General features: G+C 53.1%; 1 protein-coding gene across 1 annotated transcript in view; it reads left to right on the plus strand.

The window, feature by feature from the left end:
* The window catches only part of WDR1 (WD repeat domain 1), a 40,064-nt gene extending 28,912 nt beyond the window's left edge, over nt 1-11,152 (plus strand). Inside the window, exons 10-15 of the mRNA XM_082653552.1 lie at nt 1,066-1,246; nt 1,981-2,068; nt 5,074-5,184; nt 6,335-6,508; nt 8,303-8,447; nt 10,139-11,152. Of these exons, the coding sequence (XP_082509678.1) occupies nt 1,066-1,246; nt 1,981-2,068; nt 5,074-5,184; nt 6,335-6,508; nt 8,303-8,447; nt 10,139-10,245 (806 nt within the window). The 3' untranslated portion in view covers nt 10,246-11,152. The remainder of the gene's footprint in view (nt 1-1,065; nt 1,247-1,980; nt 2,069-5,073; nt 5,185-6,334; nt 6,509-8,302; nt 8,448-10,138) is intronic.
* The last annotated feature ends 6,962 nt before the right edge of the window (nt 11,153-18,114 follow it).

Raw genomic sequence — 18,114 nt, forward strand, 5'->3', positions numbered from 1 at the left:
GCTGAGCTGGGCGGGAACCAAACCCCCGCTCCCCGCTGAGGGGCTTTGCAGTCCCTCTGAGATGTTCCCGGCAGCCCTTCCAACCTCCTCCTCCCAGGATGGCAAGCGTGGGAGGGGTCGTCTGAGGGGCCCGCCTCAGTGCGTGTGTCATGGCTGCGAGAGAGGCCTGCCCTCGTGCAGCCTGGCTCCTGGTCCGCGGCTGCCCTGCCTCCTGGAGGGGCTGTTCCAGACCCCCTGCTTCTCCCACCTCCGCAGACCCACCTGGTCTGTAGGGTTTCCTCCCTGGGAAGGTCTCCCTCAGCCCCGAGGGAGGAGGGCTGAGAAGTCACCCTCCACCCCATCATACGTAAGGAGATGGTACAGCGGAGGGTCTTGCCCAGCGTCCCCCCTCCTGGAGCCGCTCCTTCCTCCCCACTCATACGTTAACCTCCTGCGGTATCGATGGCTGGCGGTCCCTTCACAAGACCATGTCAGGAGTGGAATATACATGCAGCTTCCTAAGGGAACAGTCTTCGGTGCAAATGACACTCTCATTTGTTGATGTAAAAAGAGAACCTTGTAACTTAAAACACCTCACACCTGAGCCCCTCGAGCTGAGAGTCCACACGCTGGCCCTGCCCAGGTGGGTCAGCCCTAGGCCCATTTACCCAGTGGCACCTAGGTGGCCATCGGCTGAGCCACGGGGCGCAGCCAGCCTCCTGCTGAGGACCGTGGGCTGGACAGCAGGCTAGAAAGAGCCGGGGGCGGGGGGGCTGTGTTTTGGCCCAGTTACGCAGGGTCCCAGGGAAAGGTATCTTCCTTCTGAGCCCGCTCTCAGAGGGAGGCGCTGTGCTGTTGCATTGTTACGGGGCAGCGCAGTCCCGTGAACTGCCCGGTTCCTGTTCTGAAGACGGGCGGACTGTGTCTAACTGGGTGTGTGGGGTTGTAAATGGCCTACTGGCCCTCTCCCCAGAACGTCTGCTGCCTGAAATTCAGAGTTGGACATGCACAAGGAGTCCCCCAGGCCCGGGACAAGGGCCTGGCTGCAGCCTCCCTGGGGGGCTCGCGCCGCGCCCTGGACGTCAGGCTCTTCCTTAACCTCTGCTCCACATTACTGGGATTCAGAGACGGGGGAGAACGACTCCTTCGCCGGGAAGGGCCACACGAACCAGGTGTCCAGGATGACCGTGGACGAGTGCGGGCAGCTGGTGAGCTGCAGCATGGACGACACGGTGCGGTACACCAACCTCGCGCTGCGGGACTACAGGTGAGAGCTGCCTGGGGCCAGTCCGTGCCCCTCCCTGAGCACGTCCCTGGTGAAGCCCTCTGAGGGGCCGGGCCGCTGCCCTGAGCCTCGGCTCATGAGAGGACCCAGGGCAGAGCCACGGCCTGGTCACCCGGTCGCAGGGGCCCATTCACTGAGCCTTTGGGACGCCACACTTGCCAGTTACGTGGAATTTTTCTCCATTTACCATTTTCAAGAAGTTCTTTGCGTGTGCAACTTTTTCTAGTTTGTGTTTTCGTAGTTTTAACCAAAAGTATAGGTAACACAATTTTCACCAATTAGAAGTAACAGGGTTTTTTTATTTTAATTGCCCTGCAGAGGAGACTGGTTATGACTGCGGGCGGGTGGGGTCAGAGCTCAGTTTTGTCTGTACCCGGGGAGTTCCGGGGTCTCTAACTGGTGGATGTGGGCAGAAGCCAGGACAGGGCAGCTGTGGGGGCGGCACTTGGCACAGATGCGTAGGAACAGGGAGTGATCCCTTCACTTCCTCTCGCCACCCCCTTCCTCTCATCCCAGCCCCCATCATGACTCCGCATCTCTCTCCCAGAGGCTGAGTCTTCCCTTACCCCCTCCTGTGTTTTAGCAAAGGCTCATGCAGTAGAGATCAAGGTGGAATTTCCTTGAGTCACCCGAGTGCCGTGGTCCTGCAGTGAGTGTGTATTTACACCCACCCTGTGCCCCTGGAGACTGAAATAACGACTTCCTCCTCTCCACAGCGGACAGGGAGTCGTGAAACTGGACATCCAGCCGAAGTGCGTGGCTGTCGGCCCCGGGGGCTACACTGTGGTCGTGTGCATCGGTCAGGTATGGCTCCCACCCGGGTTCAGTTCAGGCTGACACTGCGCAGTGTCTGGTCCCCGCGTCCCCTCTCAGGCGCATTCAACCCCGTTTCTACTGAGCCCCGTTTGCGTGTGCTGAGGGCTTCCCACGTGTTCACTGAATCCTCTGGAGTCCTATCAGTCAGGCATGGCGTCATCCCCACCTTACAGGTGAGGAAACCAAGGCACAGAGAGTAAGTTGCCCAAAGTCTGCGTCTAGCAAAGGGCCGAGCTGGAATTTGAACCCGGGCAGCCTGGTGAGAGCCTGCGCTCAAGGGTCACGCACCCTGCACATCCCTCGCCCATGAGGCCCACGAGAGGCACGGCCCAGGCAGCTGTGTCCATTCACATTCGAATCCCAGCCCTGTCGCATTGGGGTGGTGTGGCTTCGGGCATTTTCCTCACCCTCTCTGAGCTTTAGTTTTCTCATCCCTCGCAGCTCACGGGGAGGATTATGAGGAAGTGTGTGTCGGGCTCCTTGTACCATCTCCATGAGCGAGGAGGCTGATAGTGACCGTGACTCCCTGAGGCCACGTGATGGGCGGGTGGCGTAGAGGGCCGCTCCTCAGCACAGTGGGATCTGGCGTTCAGCCCCGCAGCCTGGGTTCTCATTCAGGGCGGTAAGGTCTCTACATGCCGTCTCCTGGAATTTCTGGAACGAAGCACCCTTGACTGAGACCCAAGCCTGACCCACTTTATCCAGGATCCTGCTCTGCAGCAGACGCCATCTGTCAGCGGGCTGGGCATCCCAGCGTGCAGATCAGAGGAGGCAGGTGTGACGGAGCCCCCGCCCACTGGCACAAGTGACAGACCCACCGCCGAAAGCTGTCATTCAGATCCGCCACCCCTCCTCCATTCTGGGAGCTTCAGTGCTTTGGGGAGAGTGGATTCCTGTGTGTCCTAGATAACACGAACCTCCTGTCAAGCAGTTATTGCAGACAGCCTGGGCAGTCAGCAGGGGCGCAAGAGGAATCAAGGGCCGTGAGCGCCTTAGCAAGTGGGGGAAAGACTGGACGAGGACCTTCTAGAAGGACGGGCGGGAAGGCTGCCGCTCCATGGAGGGGGCTCCCCCAGCCTCGTGTCTGAGCACCTGGCCTGTAGGTGAGAGGTGAGACCTTGGGCTCTGCGGCCTTGCTCGGCCTCCCGCACTGGCCTCAGATTCCTGTCTGGAGCTGCGGTCGGGACAGGCTGTGGCCTCTGAGGCTCACGCTGGGCTCACGTGGGGAAGTTCAGGGAAGAGCCGCCTGGGGCTCTGCTCGGGAGGGGCTGGCGAGAGCAGGGTCCAACCCCCAGGTTCCGAGGAGTCCAGGGCCCACGGGATCAGGTGTGACCATTGTCCTGTGATGTACTGTCTCTGCCCTGGTTCTCTAGGGCGTCCTGACCCGAACTCCCCATGGCTGGTCACAGGGTCCGCACAATGTCCTGGAGGGGCCCGCGATTTTAGGTCAGGGGACAGCCATGTTCAAGTGTTGCCTCTGAGGCAGATTTGGGCCAGTGCCCTCAGGCTTCCCCTGTCAGGTGTAGGTGGGTAAGTGCGCTTCCGGAGTCGGGCAGGTGATGCAGGTGAATGTTTCTCAAGGTGCGTTTTCTGTAGCAAATTTTAGGGAGGGTGCTGCCGCCCATCCGCCTGGTGCTTCTTTGCCTCCCCTACCTGACAGCACAGCCCGCAACGCACCCCGAGGGCGGGGAGGGGCCTGCTTGCCCTTGGGACAGCTGGTGGTTTGAGCAGGGATGTGATGGGGTGAAGCCAGAGCTGTCACAGAGAGAGGCTACCCTGTTGGGACGGTCCAGTGAATTAGAACCAGGAGGGTGTAGCGAGGGGCGAGAGGGGGTGAGGACAGTGGAAGGTCACCGTGCCAGGCGGCCTTGGGCTGTGCGCCAGAGGGCAAAGGCACACTGTGGCTGCCAGGGCGGGGCTTTGGGACCCCATGGCCCTGAGAGCTGCGGGGCTTGCATCTCATTTGCTCCTATACACTGGGAGGTGACCCTGCCATGCCAGGGACAGACACACCGCGCTTAGTTAGGCGCGTGGCTCCCACACGGTGGGCTGTAGCTGCTGTTTTTGTTTGCCTTTGCTAGGCCCTGTGTTTATTCTGAGCCCTGCATTCCGTCTCCATGACGTCTAGGCACTGCTGGGTTCTTACCCCTAGGAGGCCAAGGCTCAGTTCAGTTCATGAACCGGTGTGTGTGACCCATCCCATCCCCTCCACCCCGCCAACCCCCAGCAGCAGGGGGCTGAGCCGGGCCATCAGGGCGCCTCAGTGGGGCCTGCACACCCGGGCGCTCAGCCCCGTCCGTGGACCGTGTGCTGCCCTGTCAAGTAGGAGGGAGCCAAGGCAGGTGCTGGCTGGGACGGGGCAAGGGGGTGGTGCACTGGGTGCCTCCAGGCCACTTCACCGTGAGCCGTCTGTCCTGTCCTCCCTTCCCTTCCGGGGCTGAGGGCTAGCGGAGAGCCTCGCGGCGCTGTTGCCTACCTGCTGTAGTCAGCACCTGGGTTCCCTCCCAGCAGGTGGGGTGCCAGCCCTGTGTCCCTGGGCTGTGGGGACTCACGCACGGACATCATCAGTTTTTTCACACACCACGGGTCAAGGTCGCAAAGGGTGTTTTTTGGACCCGAGAAGCCAGAACTTGGAAGTCTAGCCTGTCCTGTTCATTTCCCATGTCAGCTTATAGCTTCACCACTTCCGAGGGCTGCGTCCTCTTGAACCCGTGAGAACTCGGCTCTGCAAAGATCATTTATTACGTTTGACGTAGAGTTGGAGGAACCAAAGTTCAGGCGTCAGGTGGCTTTTGACGAAGCCCGTGCGGGTGGCGATAACAGCACCATTCATACTGACAGATGAGGGAGAAACACCACAGGGCCGGGGCCAGTCCCACTTAGTGTGGCTGGAGCCCCAGCCTGGCCCCCAAAAGGTTGAAGATGGAGCCCAGCCCGGGCCTGGGCCGTCGGTCCTGGGGCCTCTCTCTAACGGCTGCCTGTGTGTTTCCCAGATCGTCCTGCTGAAGGATCAGAGGAAGTGCTTCAGCATCGACAGCCCCGGCTATGAGCCCGAGGTGGTGGCTGTGCACCCGGGTGGCGAGACGGTGGCCATCGGGGGTGCGGTAAGGCCCTGTCCCCACACCCTCCGCCCTGGGGTATGTGGCCGGGCTGGGGGCGCTGTGAGCTGTGTGAGTGCCGGGCTGCCTCAGGGCAGGAGGGATGGCGGCGGGAACCAGCTGGGGTGCCTCCTGCCGCCCAAGTGAGAGCCTCCCTGGGCTGCCCTGCGAGGCCACCCTCCCCCCAGGCTGCCAGCCCCAGGTGACACGGCAGCCTCCCGGGAGACCAAGGGTCCCGGGCAGTGAGGCGGGCTCTGCTGGGGTGCGGGTACAGGGCAGGGATGCCTTGGCCTGGGGAGCTCGTGGATGGAGCACGTGTAAAAGGAGTTGCGTCCCGAGCCGGGCTCGCTGGGCTCAGGGAGGCGACAGGAGATTCTTCACACCCGTGAAGTGGAGTGCCAGCCTGAGGGTTTCAGTTCCCCTTGAGTCTGACTTCCTGTTGCCCGCATCCTGGCCGCTCCTCTGTCCCCTGCTCTTTCCCCTCATTTCCTGGCCCCCGAGGAGAGGTGCCTGGACCCTACGAGGATGGGGCGTTTGCTAGGAGCCGGGCTCGACAGAGCAGGGAGAGGAGCCTGGTGCCTGAGGGCACCTGCCGGGTGTGGGGTACAGGGCACGGGCAGATGGCTCCGGCCGAGGACAGTCAGGGCAGATGAGGGGCCCTTGTTGGAGAGGTAACTCGTGTACAGGCGCTTCTCAGAGCTTGGCCTGTGGACGCCTGCGCTGGAACTTACTGGAGTTTTTGTGGAAAAAGCAGACTCGTGAGCCCCCAAACACGCAGAATCACAATTGGGGGGTTCTGCGTTTTAATGTAATTTTAATGTAATAATTAAACTTATCTTAATGTAACTCTGCCCACTGTGCCTGTGCAACCACAAGAGCTGCCGCAGGGCTGTAGGAGTTGCCCTCTGGTGCCAGGGGGACAAAGGAGCAGCTCTCCTGGCACAGGAGCCAGCACGTGGGCAGGTGGCCGAGCCAGGGCAGTGGTTAGGAAGAAAGGCGCTGCTTCTTATTGATACCCTGGTGCCTCCCTCCAAAAAGAAGGACGTCGGGGGAGCGTGTGTTTGTGTGTGTGTGTGTGTGTGCGCGCGCACATGCGTGCGTGTGTGCACGCACTCACGTGTCAGGAGTGACCCACTGCCCCTCTGTCCTCCCACAGGATGGGAACGTCCGCCTATACTCCATCCTGGGCAGCACGCTGAAGGAGGAGGGCAAGCTCCTGGAGGCCAAGGGCCCTGTGACGGACCTGGCGTATTCCCATGACGGCGCCTTCCTCGCCGTGTGCGACGCCAGCAAAGTGGTCACAGTCTTCAGCACTGCTGACGGCTACTCGGTGAGTGGGCAGGCCCCCTCCCTGTCTCCACACTGGGCAGCGCAGACGTCTGGAGGGGGCCCTGGCATCTCTCCCCTGTCGTCACCGACCGGGTGGGTGCCCAGGACACGCAGCTTCGTTGCTCCTAGAGCGTGAATGACGTGGGAAAAGGAGATTTACCCTGCAGTCCAGCAGTTTGTGGGCCCGGGACAGAACAGCTGTCAAAAGGTTAGGGGCCTGGGCGGCAGCAAGGCTGCTGTGGAATCGGGCTGGTTGGCTCACCTGGCGGCCTGGTTCAGTGACTTCTGGAGCCTTATTTTTCTCTTCTGTCAAAAGGCTTAGGCTAGATTTTTTTTTTTTTTCCCTTGAATCTCACTGCTGCTTCAAGTCCTATAAAGTGTGAGCGCTGGTCGTCCGGACGTGGCCTTGCACTCGGGGGCGGGTGGGTTCCCTAGCGGTGGATGGGTGAGAGAGAGGACCCGGTTGCCAAGGCCCTGGAAGCTCATCCCGCTCTCAGCAGGACAGCCAAGGACACTGTCGTGTGAGGTGTGAGAGTGCCCATGTGTCACCAGCCAACCCTGTTGGGCAGTGTTAGTCGCATTTCACAAACAAGACTGCACTCTGGAGGGATTCGGTCACCCGCTGGGTGTGACTGGACCACAGGGCGTGGGGCAGATGGAGCGTCCTCCAGTCCTTCCCATGGAGTCAGCCTGGCCCCCTCCCCCCAACCTCCAACACTTAGGACAGTTTTGAAATCTACAGCGGAGTCAAAAGAATTTACCACCTAGATTCTACCATTACCATTTTACTATGTCACATTATCCACCTAGTAATCTAATATTTTAGTGCATTTAAAGTAAATTACAGGCATCTGTATAATATATCAGCCTACATATTATTAACTAGAGTTTAGTAGTTTTATCTTTGGCTGTAAAATTTACATATAATGAAGGATGAGTGGGAACATAAGTATATACCAGCGCTGTGCATATGCCTGCACCTGCACGTACGCCCACACCTCCATTAACATAAAGAACATGTCACGTCCCAGGAGGTTCCTTCCACCTCAGTGTCACATTTATCAGATTCTGCGTTTATCACACTTTAAGCAATTTCATTTGCATATAGCAAGCCTTGTTTACAGCGTGCTAAGTAATCTGCAGAGTAGAATCAACAAAAGATGGAAGAGGCAACCTTGAAGAAGAAGATCATGGTTAATATAGGGAGTAAGAACAAGATGGACTGCTCTGAAGTAAAAGCGTTCCTAAAACTTTAGCAGAAAGCGTTATTTTTGGTCATGGGTAAGGCAGTGGCTCGAGGCTGACACATCCTCCTGTAGACACATCTGCTTGCCTGCAGGCCACACCCACCCCACCCAGGCTCCAGGGTGAGGGCGCGTGTCTGGGCAGCCCCCTCCTCCATCCGCATATGCACAGAGCTCCGTCCACGCCAGGCGAGACCTTCTCGCGCCTCCCATTCTTGCACTTCTGTCTGTCCCCTTCCTAGGCCGAGAGCTCTGTGCAGGCGAATGGGCACATCTGGCCCATGTGATAGATGCTACAAGGGCAGCCCTGGAGTCCCGGGTCCTGGGGGGCACAGTAGCTACTGTTTGATCTTGGGCTGCCCCTTTCTGTGCCTTCAAGCAGTGGGCACCCTGGGGTTGTTACAAGGAGTCAGTGAGTTGGTGAGAGTTTCAGCAGCCAGGCACAGAGAAAGCGTTTCATGAGCACTGGCCCTCGTGAAGGTTAGGTGACGTGCTGCCCACTCACTCTGGCCTGAACCCTGACCCGCCACCTGTTTTTAATCTGCACCCAGGAGAACAACGTTTTCTATGGACACCACGCGAAGATTGTCTGCCTGGCCTGGTCTCCAGACAACGAGCACTTCGCCTCGGGCGGCATGGACATGATGGTGTACGTGTGGACCCTGAGTGACCCCGAGACCAGGGTCAAGATCCAAGGTGATTCACGCGCCCTCCTCAGCTCCCCAGGCAGCTCCGGAGAGGTGTCCCCAGGGCTCGAGGGTCCCTTCTGTGCTTCAGGGAGGTGGCCTCACGGAAGCCTGGCGCTCCAGCAAACATCAGCTCTGCTGGTCTGGGCAGAGGACGCCCGTGTGCCCAGCGTGAAAGCAGGTGGTCTCGGTTTCTGGGACACACACTGAGTAAAAGGGTTTTCCTGGCATCTCCTTTGTCTTAGTCTGTTCGGGCCTCCGTCACAAAATACCCCAGACTAGGCAGCCCCTAAAGCACAGAAGTCTACTGCTCACGGTTGCGGAGGCTGAAGTCGAGGATTGGGTGTCAGCTTGGCCGGGAAAGGGTCCTCTTCCAGGTCACAGACTTCTCGTCAAGTGTCCTCACGTGGTGGAAGGGGCCTCTTGTATAAGAGCGCTCATCCCACTTGTGACCTAGGTAGGCTCCCAAAGGCCCCACCTCCTACACCGTCACCTTGGACATTAGATTTCTAATTTAGGAATTCTGGGGGGACACAAACATTCAGACTGTAATACCTGCTTTCTCCCACCCCCCCACCCCCCTTCAATATAAACTCATAACTGGGTTCTCACTCTAGGACAGTAGTGTCCAATAGAAGCATAACAAGAACCACACGTGGACTTGACATCTTCCCAGCAGCCACATTTAAAACAGAAACAGGTGAAATTATTAATAGTAAGTTTTATTTAACCCAACGTATTTCCACATGTGGCAGTAGCTCACTTCAGGGGCACTGTAGTCACATCTGGCTCATGGCCCTGGTGGGGACCCTACCCACCCAGGGTGGATCTCAGATCTCCTGTTCCCGTGTCACCATCTCACATGGGCTCTGGTCCCTTTCCATCCATTCTTTACCTGGCAGGCAGCCTTTTGTCTTGAATGTAAGTGGGATCCTTTCCTATTCAAAAATTGTTCTGTTTCAACCCCACAGAGCTTTTTACCATGCCCAGCAGGGGGAGGGAGGGGACCAGCAAGCTGACCCCAAGTGGGTGGGAAGGCGGTTGGTCCAGGATGGAGGAGGGGACAGAGCAGACTCAGATGGGCCATCCTGGTCTCCACAGAAAGCAGCAGTTTTGTAGTAAGACTCAGACTCGAGCAAGTTCAAGAGGCAGCAAGAGCTCACAGGGTAGAGGGTGGAAAGTCCGGTCCTTGTCTGGGCCGTGGGGTCACAGGTCACTGGACGTGCATTGGCCTGAGGTCGGGCTGTTGTGTGCACAGGTACCCCAGCCTTGTGTTTCTCAACGTTTTATTCCTCATCTCCCCATTTTAACACCACAGATATACTGTGCACTGTTTGTGTATTGTCTGTACATTGTTGCTTTATACATAGAAAGACTTGTTCACCCCCTGTGGGGAGGGGCAGTTTTGCCTCCAAGGGGCGTTTGTGGTTGTCAGGACTGTGCTGGCGCTGGGAGCTGCAGCCAGGATCGCTGCTGCTCAGGGAGCGTCAGTGGCGGGGGGCTGAGAACACCTGCTTCCCCTCCCATTACCCAGACGCTCCCCACTGAGAAGAGGAAAGGGGTCTGGTTGACCAGGATCCTGCTGGTTTTCTCGGTGGCCCTGTGGGTGATCTCGGCCCGGGTTTCCCATCTTCTGGTCTGAGGTACCTGTGGGAGCAGAGCTCCTGGGTTTGGCTCAGAACGCATGTTCTTTCTCCCCAGATGCACACCGGCTCCACCACGTGAGCAGCCTGGCCTGGCTGGATGAGCACACGCTGGTCACGACCTCCCACGACGCCTCTGTCAAAGAGTGGACAATCGCCTACTGAGGAGCCCTCCTTGGGACCAACGGAATCAGGGACTTGGGTTGAACGCAGCTCCACAGTCACTTCTGTGTCCCGCCCTTGCCCCGCCCCCACCCTGCCCCTGGGGGAGGGGCCTCACCTCGTGCCCGCCCTCGGCCCCGCCCCCTGGGAGGACCCTGCTTCCTCCCCGCCTGCCCGCCTGCCCCGCTCGCAGGGTGATGCTGTCTGTACAAGTCCTTCTGAAAGCTTTAGACGGTGACAGTTTGCACATGGAAAATAAAGTGAGCACTTCAACCACGTGTGGCGCGTGACTCAAACCCACCGCCTGCCCGCGCAGAACATTCCAGAGGCAGAGCCTCCAAAGCACACAGACCCGCCTGTGGCTCCGGGGGGGTTGCGTCCCCTCCCACTCCCCACCTGCGGGTCCTTCCTGGCCGGCAGGGCGGATGCTGTAGAGCAAGTGGTGCTCGTTCAGGGCCAATGGGCGCACATGGAACCCGTGTTTCACTGTCAGTTTCTGTGCTTGATTTGGAGAATGGAATCGTGGGGATTTTTTTTTTTAATGTATCTTAACTGATGTCTCTCAGTGTTTATGGCGCTGCCTCTAGGCTTTTAGATCCCTAGTTAGCAGGACGGGGAGGCATCCTGGTCACCGGTTCACTCTCGTGCTTTGATGTTTTCCTGTCTTTCTATCCCCCTCTGTTCCCAAGAGCAAAGATTAATTTAAAGGCAAAGATGGAGTCACTGTAAACTAACCTGTCCTCATTTACACCGTCCTTTTCTTTTCCAGTGCAGAAATTAAAATAAGTATAAAGCACGGTGATTTGGAGTTTCTTTGCGAATGTCGGAATCACTGGTAAAATGCTGGCACTTGTGAAAACATTTTGAGCGCTTTAAGAGTTTAGATGGAGAAATAATTAAATACCTTTTCTCTTCATTGTGGGTCGCTGACTTTGTGTGACAGGGACACGTGGGGGCGGGGGACTGGGAAGCTGCTTGGAACCCCATGGCTTTGGTATCTCACCAGCCTGCAGCCTCAGGGGATGGTTTGGGAAGGCACGGGACCTAGGGATCCCCTCCCATCCTGACTCCCCAATCACTGTGTGACCTGGGCCATCACACTTCTCTGCGCCTAGATTTGTGAACTGAAAGCACTGGACCAGGTGAGATTGATCCATCCTGCCTGATTCTCAAGTCCTGTGGCAGTTAGGGACTTTTCTGGTACTGCCTTCTAAAATAAGGAATAGTATGCATTCCGATGTTGAAAAAAACTAAATTCCCAAGCATTCAAATTAATAGCGGTAAGACTGGGCTTCCCTGGTGGCGCAGTGGTTGAGAGTCCGCCTGCCAATGCAGGGAAAACGGGTTCATGCCCCAGTCCGGGAAGATCCCGCATGCCACGGAGCGGCTGGGCCCATGAGCCATTGCCGCTGAGCCTGTGTGTCCAGAACCTGTGCTCCGTAACGGGAGAGGCCACAACAGTGAGAGGCCCGCATACCGCCAAAAAAAAAAAAAAAAGTAAGACTATCTTATTCTTGGCTAGAAAGATAACATCATAAAGACGTCTATAAATTTGCAGTCCCGATAAAAATTTTCCCCATTCTGTTCTCTTATTGCCTCTACAGTTCATATATAAAAAGAAGCTAAAAATGGAAAAGAAGTTGGGGCCACCACAGGACACAAAGTACAGGACTGTGCTTTGTGTCCTGTGTGTGTTTGGACTGGGGCCAGGTACCTTTCACATCAGTGGGGAAATAGCTATTCAGTAAACTGTGGAGAAAACTGGTTAACAATCTGAAAAAGTAGGATCACTTGTTTTGTCCTTACACCAGATGCAAGATCTAAAAGTAGATCCAAGTTTTGAAATTTAAATCATGGAGTTTAAGAGTGCTGGAAGAAAACATGCAACCTTGTATAGTCACACAAACCTGAGTGTTTCTAAAAATGACAAAAACGGTCAAGGAGAAAATATTGGTACATTTGACTTTTTTTTTTTATTTATTTTTGGCTGCATTGGGTCTTCATTGCTGCGTGCAGGCTTTCTCTAGTTGCAGGAAGCGGGGCTACTCTTCATTGCTGTACACAGGCTTCTCATTGCAGTGGCTTCTCTTGTTGCGGAGCACGGGCTCTAGAGCGCAGGCTCAGTAGTTGTGGCGCATGGGCTTAGTTGCTCCGCGGCGTGTGGGATCTTCCCGGACCAGGGATCGAACCCGTGTCCCCTGCGTTGGCAGGTGGATTCTTAACCACCGCACCACCAGGGAAGTCCCTGACTTTAAATCTACATTGAAGGAGGAAAAAAAAAAAAACACCATAAGATGTTAAAATATGGCAAATGACACCCAATACCTTCAACACGTGCCAGACAAGAAGATACGTAAGTATGTTTGATGCTTGGTGTAATTTTTTAAATGGGAATTATATGTTTACCATGGGAAAATTTTCCAAATATATGACCAGAAACTCAGGATAATGCATATAGACTGACCACAGTTATGAAAAAGACACTAGGATCAGAATTTAAAAGTGTTGGGGGCTTCCCTGGTGGCACAGTGGTTGGGAGTCCGCCTGCCGATGCAGGGCACACGGGTTCGTTCCCCGGTCCAGGAAGATCCCACGTGCCGCGGAGCGGCTGGGCCCGTGAGCCATGGCCGCTGAGCCTGCGCGTCCGGAGCCTGTGCTCCGCACCGGAGAGGCCACAGCAGTGAGAGGCCCGCATACTGCAAAAAACAAACAAAAAAACAAAAACAGTGTTGGGTGTGAAAGGCCCATGGGAGGGGTGAGGAGGGTGCTCACCAGCCAGCCCTAGGGCTGCCTCCCTCCCTCAGTCCCTTCACTCATAGACTAGAGTTTTTTACAGAAGAGCTTGAGTACACCCAACACGCCATTCATTTCAAGGAAGGAGGCATTTATACTCAAAAACCTTAGCAAGAAAACAATGTGGAAACAAAGAAGCCACTTCTCTCTATCTTTGGAGAGAGAACGTAGCCTTTGTGAGTTAACAGTTTGCCGGTGATCTGTGCTCACAGCCCAAGCCCCAGCTCACATTCCTTGTTTGGGGAGTGGGGGGCAGGAAAGCTGCACCCACAGGGGTGACCCAGCCGGGACCTGCCCTCCACACAAGGCAGGGGTGATAGCTTTGTGCACCAGTGTCATTTCCTCACTGGTGCAGGCCAGCTCTGGTAGTCTGGGAGAGTTACGAGGATCCTAGGACCTTGCCAGGCTGCCTGGAACCGTGCTTGATCTGAAATCGATCAGCAATGCCTGGCAAGGACCCACACCTGGAGGGGGCGGCACACATCCATCCTGCTCAGTTTGCCAGCTTAGGGCTGAGCACAGACTTGTACTTGCCCTAGAGAGGCAATGTGGGGAGAAAGCTGAACTAAGTCAGCGATCTAGGATTCTGTCCCAGCTCTGCCACTTTATGGTGTGACCTCGGGGCAAGTCACCATCCTCTCCAAGCCTTCCTCTTTGTTGGTGAGATGAAGTTCAACTAGAAGAATGTTGACTCCTATGGGCCTCTTTGGGAGCACTGCCTTTCTTAAACAACCATGTAGATAACATGCATCTGAACAGTTTGGTCAATTTTTGAACAGTGCGTCTGTGTGCATCCCTGTGCTGAAGATGAGGATGTGCTAGAATGGAGTTCCCTGCTACCAAAGATTGTTTCCATGTTTACTGCTGGCCACCGGTCACTGCATTAACGTCGTTGTATTGATCACCAAACCAACCAACAGTTGGGTATGAAAATACTTCTCCAAGTGATTCCTGTACTGGAAAAAGCATGTCTTGAGTCCTGCTGTATATGATTGTGCCCAGTGTGTGTGTGAGACCCTAAGCCTGTTACAGCTTCACGTCACCTACCTGGACCTCTGAGGCCTGGGTACCCCCCCTTGTGATATAAACCAGTGCAGTGACCTATGGTCTCTTGACAGTCTTGAAGATTATTAGAGACACCAAAGAGCTTTTGATTAAGTGGGTTATATGTCTCGATATATACTGGACTAGAAATTGAACACCAAGGAAAAAAAATAGTTATGAATGTATGTATCTAAAATTAACAATTATAAACCCATTCCATGTTAGCACACCTTTAAGAAAAATAATTATATTTTCCAAAACCTAAAGATAAAAATAGTAGAAGAATGACATTGTTTTTTATTTTGGAAAATGTCTTTAAGGTCTGGCTTCTCCAATCTACAAAATATATCTTTTAGTTGAAGTCTATGAAGAAAACGTGACCTTGCACTGATACACAGTTGGAAAAGGGACAAGTATTTGAAGAGTGTTTTCAGAAAATTGCAGATATTCCTCTTTGACACCATACCAAAACTCGGCAAGTGGAAATTTCTTAAAGGTTATCTTCAGGGTGGAATCTGAAACCATTGTCAATGAACTTTTTGTACTATGTTATGTTAACATCCACTCTGAATGCATCTTTGATTCATGCATAATTTTGTAACATTCTTTAACTATTTGAAAAATACTGGTCCATGACTTATGCAGAGCTTTCCAATGTTAACACATTTTGTACAATATCAAAAAATCACATTTGTTCAGATCATCACCAGCCTCATCAGAAACATCATTAACTATTGGGAAGGAAGCTGTCCGGCTCACGGAACTTAAGAATTCCAAATGAATAACCTAGGTCCTTGGGTATGTCTGTTTCCTGGGGTCCTCCCATAATCTCCTGTCTTGTCTTGGTTGAGGTCGAGTGGCTTCTGCGTTTTGGTCTCACTTTCCAATAGGAAGAGGCACACAGGTGGTCTTTAGGGCCTGCACACCCATAATTTCTACTCCCATTTTAGGGGGACACAGTCATCTGACTACACCTACCTGCAGGGACCGGGATGGCTGGAGTAGGGGGTAGGGGCTGGGAAATGTAGCACCCCGTGCCCAGCCACTCAGTGCCATCCCTGGATCTCCTCCCTGCTGGGCAGTTTCCTTCACTGTGTCCCACTACGTTATTTGGAGGAAGGAATGCTGGACCAGAAGTAAGGATGCCCAAATTCCACGCCTTTCTCTCACGTATCAGCTGGGCAACTTTCACCTCAAACAAATCACCTCCCTGGCTCTCAGTTTCTCCATTTGCTCATTCATTTCTTTATTCAAATAAAGTTGATGTTTTTTGAGCATTGTGTCTGGTACTGTGTTAGGGACTGGGGGAAGAAAAGGATTAAGAAGAAGAATATCAACTATTACTATTTATTGGGGATCATGAAAAGGGCAGGCAATGTGCTATTCACCAGATAAAATACAGAAGACCCAGTTACAACTGAGTCTCAGATAAGCAACAAATCATTTTTTAATACAAGTATATCCCAAATATTGTGTGGACATACTTACACTAAAAAAGTATTCATTGTCGATCTGAAATTTAAATGTAACTAGACATCCTGTACTTTTTTGCTACGTATGTTGTTATTTTGCTTAATTCTCACAATAGACCTATGTGGTGTGTGGGTGTTATCCCCACATAACAGATGCTGCAACTGAGAATTATCAGCTGGGTAATTTGGGGCAAATGATTGAACTCCTGCAGAGAGGAGAATACAGACTTGAAATTGGATCTGCCTGGAAGTTCTTTAATATGTGAGAGTGCAGAGTCAAGACCAAAGAGTAGAAGACACAGGGAGACTAACTGCAGGTCTACAGTGGGATGGGCTGCCTTCGAAACAGTGAGCTGCCTGTTCCTGTTTGTGTGCTGGAAATGGACGGCAGCTCAAAGGGTTAATTGAAGATACTTGAATGAAGGGCTATTTGGAGAGGTGTGAGTGGGGTTAAGGAGATCGTGAAGGGGTGGTGAAGCACCCAGGAACTCACTCAGCAGGACGCTGGGCCTGAGGGCACATGGGGAGGCACTAGTACCAGTTCACAAAGAGAGCGGCAGTCAAGAATGGGAGTGGGGTGCTCTTGGTGCCTCCCATTGGCTAAACCCAGCAGGAGCCAGAGGGCCTGGTTCCTCCCCTCCCCGGCTCTGTGACTGTACCCCTTAGCAACAGCTTTCAGATGCTTAGATAGGACAGAGCAATCAGGGAGTAACAGGGGGCAGTCCTGTGTATGCCTCCAGGAAACCATCACTGTCCCAGCTCCCACCCATTGGCTCTGCCATCTTTCAATTGTGTCTTTCATTCTCATGCTGTTGCCTCATATTCTTTTAGGCAGCTCTCCCTCCAATGTCATATCTGCATTCCAGGAAGGATGCTAAAGAAGAAAGATGGAGGAGGAAGAGGTTGTCCTTGTATCAGGGAAGCAAGACTTCCTAGAATGACGGCTGCCTTCCAGTTGCGTCTCATGAACCAGAATTGGGCCACTGCTCCGTGTAAGGAAAACTGGGGAACGTGTGTCTTAGTGGGACACTTGGTCACCCTGAACAAAACTGACAGAGCCATTTTGTGCTTCACCAAATATGGGTTGGTCCCTACGTTTCCAGTCTCCTTGCAGTTCATTTGGGGCCCTGTGGCCAGGAGGGGGAGTGTGGGCACTTCAGGCAGAGACCATTCAGTGTTCATCCTCCATCTCTATTTCCCCGCACTGACCTTGGCAGCCACATATTCCAGAAAGGCTTGTCTTAGATGGTGGAAGACCACCAGACTTGCAGCAGACTGTGGTGTGAACAAGAAGTAAACTTTTATTCCACCCACTAAGATGTCATTTTTTGTTACCACAACACAGTTTATCCTAAGCTGACTTCTCAGAAAGAAAAAAGAATGGGATGCATATTGGGGCTATTAGCAGTGTCTATGACACTGTGAGTCAGTTTCCACATCAGTAAAATGGGGATACTAATGGTACACATCTCATAGGGCTACTCATGAGCTACTCCAGGGAAAGCCCTAAGTCAGTGCTTAGCCCACAGTAAACGCAATAGATATGAGACATTGTTGTAGATACAGAAGGCAGTTAGCAAACTATAAATGGTACTTATTGTTGTGAGTGCAGGACACAAAATTAATATCCAATTAATGATAATATGCAACACATAGTGACCTGTGCCCCAGGAGGAGCCCACGTGAAGTCCAGGGGGAATTCGAGGAGGAAAATCAGGGTGGGCTTCCTGGAGCAGGTGGTCCCTTGAGGCTGTGAAGGTTGCTTTCAAAAAGCCCAACAGGACTCAGGATGTGACATTCCTGGAAAATATCCAAGGCGGGGCTTAATATCATCCAATGTTCTTCCTTGGATTCATTCCTTCCTTCTGTCTATGGAGGTAAGCTATTCTAAACTTCACAGTCTTTTTTTTTTTTTACTTTTTATTGAAACATAGTTGATTTACAATGTTGTGTTAGTTTCAGGTGTACAACAAAGTGATTCAGTTATACATAAATATATATATATATAATTCTTTTCAATTATAGTTTATTACAAAATATTGAATATATGGGGTGGGCCAAAAGTTTCGTTCGTTTTTTTCCATAAGATGGTTCTAGGAGTGCTTGGTTGTCTTTAACTTCATCTGAAACAATTTTGTTAGATTGTATGTGACAGCTGTCATATCAGCAGGCATTTTAAAAAAAACATCAAAATTGGTGAATTTTTGTGTAACCATTTTAATATTGAAGATGGAAGAAAAAAAGCAACATTTTCGGCATATTATGCATTATTATTTCAAGAAAGGTAAAAACGCAACTGAAACGCACAATAAGATTTGTGCAGTGTATGGAGAAGGTGCTGCGGCTGATTGAACGTGTCAGAAGTGGTTTGCAAAGTTTCGTTCCAGAGATTTCTCGCTGGACGATGCTCCAACCAGTTGAAGATGATAGTGATCAAATCGAGACATTAACTGAGAACAATCAACGTTATACCACAAGGGAGAGAGCCGACATACTCAAAATATCCAAACCAAGTGTTGAAAATCACTTGCACCAGCTTGGTTATGTGAATCGCTTTGATGTT

This window comes from Grampus griseus (genome assembly GCF_964374135.1).
Source record: "Grampus griseus genome assembly, chromosome: 4".
NCBI lineage: Eukaryota > Metazoa > Chordata > Mammalia > Artiodactyla > Delphinidae > Grampus > Grampus griseus.